Source organism: Pterocles gutturalis, unplaced genomic scaffold (genome assembly GCF_000699245.1).
Source record: "Pterocles gutturalis isolate BGI_N339 unplaced genomic scaffold, ASM69924v1 scaffold27421, whole genome shotgun sequence".
NCBI classification, from domain to species: Eukaryota; Metazoa; Chordata; class Aves; order Pterocliformes; family Pteroclidae; genus Pterocles; species Pterocles gutturalis.
Window position 1 is genome coordinate 14381 of NW_010106265.1, and position 3321 is coordinate 17701.

Consider the following 3321-nt stretch of genomic DNA (forward strand, 5'->3'; position numbering starts at 1 on the left):
CTAGAGGGTCATCAAACTGATATAACCCACAGTGCCCTTACCGCTTCTCCTACAGCACATGAGACTGAACACATAACTGCTGTTCCAGTGGGCAGAGATCAAGAAAGAAAAGCAAACTTAGGTATGTTTAATTCCATTAACTTCTTTTTTTGCAGGTGAACATAGCATTTAATTTGGAGTCCAAAATGGGTATCAAGCTGACTTCACCTCCCTCTTTATATGTAGACTTCAACCCATATCTGTAAATTCAGGGGTGAAGAGATGAAATTTCAAACTATTGGTTAATCTTTGAGAAAAATGGGAAACTATACTAAAAGCAGCATAATAAACGATTTATCGTAAAAAAGTATTAGTGGACAGGTATACTATTGCTATACCACTTCAGATGAAACTGCTTATTTTATATTGAAAATTTGATATTAAAAGTTAGTTTAGCATTTCTAAAGGACATTTTTATGCGTAGTTTCAAGGCTCAATTATTGCAATGGTGCAAACCACTGATAATAAATTAGTATCTTCTTGGGCTAGTTAGAATTAAAGACACTTAGTGTTAAGTGTCCAGACAATCTCAAGAAGTCCCTTATGACCTAAACCATTATGTAATTCTGTAACTTCTGGCTCAGATCATTAAAAAAATTGCGCATGAAAAAAATATTTTTATTTACACTGAAGCAGATAACAGTAATTGTGCAACTGCACAAACATGAGCTTGCTGCCATTCACCTCTATCATGGCTAACATTAAAATGCTTAATTAGTCTGTGATGTAAAAAAATATTCCTACTTTAGAATTAAATTTTTACTTACTAGAAAAATACAGCTGGAAATGCCTGCACAAATTTAAGGAAGCATAAATCAAAGATCTTCACAGGAGAGTCTTTTTAGAGCACGATATACTTATAAAGTTAGGAAAGAAAAAATATTTTATTAAAGAATTTACTGTAACACCAGATTTTTCACTAGGCTGCAAACAACATTGCAATTTTAACCTTCACCTTTAACTGGTATAGCCTATATAATAACTTCAGCACCCCAGAATTTCAAGTTACCTTTAGAAGTTGCAAACCCTTTAGAAAAGGGGTCTTGTATTTAAGCACATAACAGCATCCTTACTTTCAGTTAATTTCAGTGTCAAGAATCAGAACTTGTATATCAGGAGTTGGGAATTTTATAAAAGTTTAAACTTTTTAGAAACTTAAAAAAATACCTATTGGAGGCTTGAATGAAATTCAAACTTAATGAATTAATAACAATGCATACATAAGGGATGGAGAAAGAGAAGCAGAAGGAAACTTGTTTATAATCAATGTTTCTCTAAATACAGGGAATCTGCTTTCATCAATACAAAGGCCTATACTTAAAAGACAAGCACGGGTAGATTATAGTCTTGATACAACAACAGAAGACCCTTGGGTTAAAATTTCTGACTGCATAAAAAGCTTATTTAATCCTACCATGAGTGAAGACAACATCCACTTAGATTTGCAACCTGGCATCGACACAAACAAAGAGAATCAAAATCGAAGCAGCTCAGAGACTGTTCTGAAGAAATCAGAATCAGAAATAGCTGGTTCAAAAGTGCTAAAATCAGATGAAAATGACACCGTGAAAAAGGGTCCTCCTGTTGCACCTAAGCCAGCCTGGTTTCGCCAAAGTCTGAAAGGACTGAGGAAAGCAAATTCAGATCTAAAACCACAGGCAGATCAAAGTCCTCCTGACTGTAAGAGTATTTCCAGCAAAGAACTGCAATCCAGTTTATCCCATGTCTCTCCTAGGGGATCATCAATAAAACAAAGAATAAGCTCATTTGAATCCTTGAGTGCTCCGCAGTCACCTGAAAAAGTACACCGAAGGTTTAGCCTGAAACCATCAGTCCAGAAAGAACACTCTCCCACTGCATCGGGGTCAGAAGTGGCTCCAGCCCATTTAAACAAAGCCTTTCTCCAACATTGTGAAACTGGCCAACAACAGTCCAAGTCACCTGTGGTCATGGGTACAAAGAGCCTAGAGAGATCTTCCTCTCCCAGGGAGGTCCTTGTGGCCAGCTCAGAAAAATGCAACAATACCAACACTGAAAATTCCTTGGGTCTCTTAACTGCAGAAGCCTTTACAACTTCCCATCTTGTATCAGTAGCAAAAGCACACAGCCTAAGATCACGGAGCTTCCCACTTACAGCTACCCAGTCTTGTGAGATAATGAAGCCGTATGATGAAAAGTGTAGCAAAATATATTCCATCAGCAGCCAGGTGTCATCTGCTTTAATGAAATCTTTGCTTTGCCTTCCTCAGTCTCCAGTCTCTTCTGGAAACAGTGCATGGGAAACTCTGGACACGTTGTCTCAGTCCTCTGTGGAGGAGGATGGGACTTCTTCCTCACCTGCAAGTGAGAATCATCACCTGGACACTGGGTTTTCACTAAAGTAAGATACAATATTTAAATATCAGCTTTTCAGATCAGCGTTGGTGAGCATCTGTGCTCACAGATTAACATTGTAAGGCAGCGGCACACAATAAATAGTAAAGCACAGACTAAGTTAAGAACTTTTTCAGAGCACAAAGGTTGAATGACTCACATGGCTGTTACACTTGCTTTTAATCTGTGCTATATAAGAGCATGTATATTTCACACTCCTCCTACTTAAGGAGGAAAATTTCTAGCATCTCGATGATAAAGAAGATTTGTCTGTTTTTGCCTGAGGCCAAAAGATTATTCCTATTCTTTTATTTGATAGATCCTAACTCTGTTAAGCTAATGTGATTAATTTACATTTCTATGTATTTATAAAGCTTACTATAGGAGCTACCACCCCAATTAAATGCAGATAAGATCAAAAGATAACTGATCCAAAATGGTCTGTACTACGCTTTTGTGGGTATGTTCTTTCATAAGTCAACATTTCTTTTTTATTCCTGTCACAATGTGACAGCCTCTCAGAATTGAGAGAATACACTGCGAGCCTAGCAGACAATGAGAAAGAGGAAGAGAAACATGAACACGGCTCACCTCAAGCATCCGGTGTGTCAGGGCAGTCCGTCATCTCTCTGCTTTCCCCTGAAGAGTTAGCAAAGCTTATAGAGGAAGTCAAATCGCTAGATGAAGCAACCTTAAAGGTAAATCTGCTTGTGCTTTTTGTGCATGATTTTCAGAAAGCTGTGGAGTGCATGTGCCTGGTTAAGCTTTGCAACTTGATATTATAATAAATGAAAGAGTGACATCAATATATACCAGTAGTAACGTTTAGCTCTTTTGATCAAAAATCTTGAGGTCTTCAAAGATAACTAAGCAAAAGTAATATCCATTTTAACTAATGGGATAACAATT

General features: G+C 37.3%; 1 protein-coding gene across 1 annotated transcript in view; it reads left to right on the forward strand.

The window, feature by feature from the left end:
• IL16 (interleukin 16) overlaps nt 1-3321 on the forward strand; it is a gene marked incomplete at its 5' end in the record, with an annotated part of 20015 nt that overhangs the window by 12509 nt on the left and 4185 nt on the right. Inside the window, 3 exons of the mRNA XM_010087740.1 lie at nt 5-121; nt 1324-2419; nt 2927-3110. Coding sequence (XP_010086042.1) covers nt 5-121; nt 1324-2419; nt 2927-3110 — 1397 coding nt within the window. The remainder of the gene's footprint in view (nt 1-4; nt 122-1323; nt 2420-2926; nt 3111-3321) is intronic.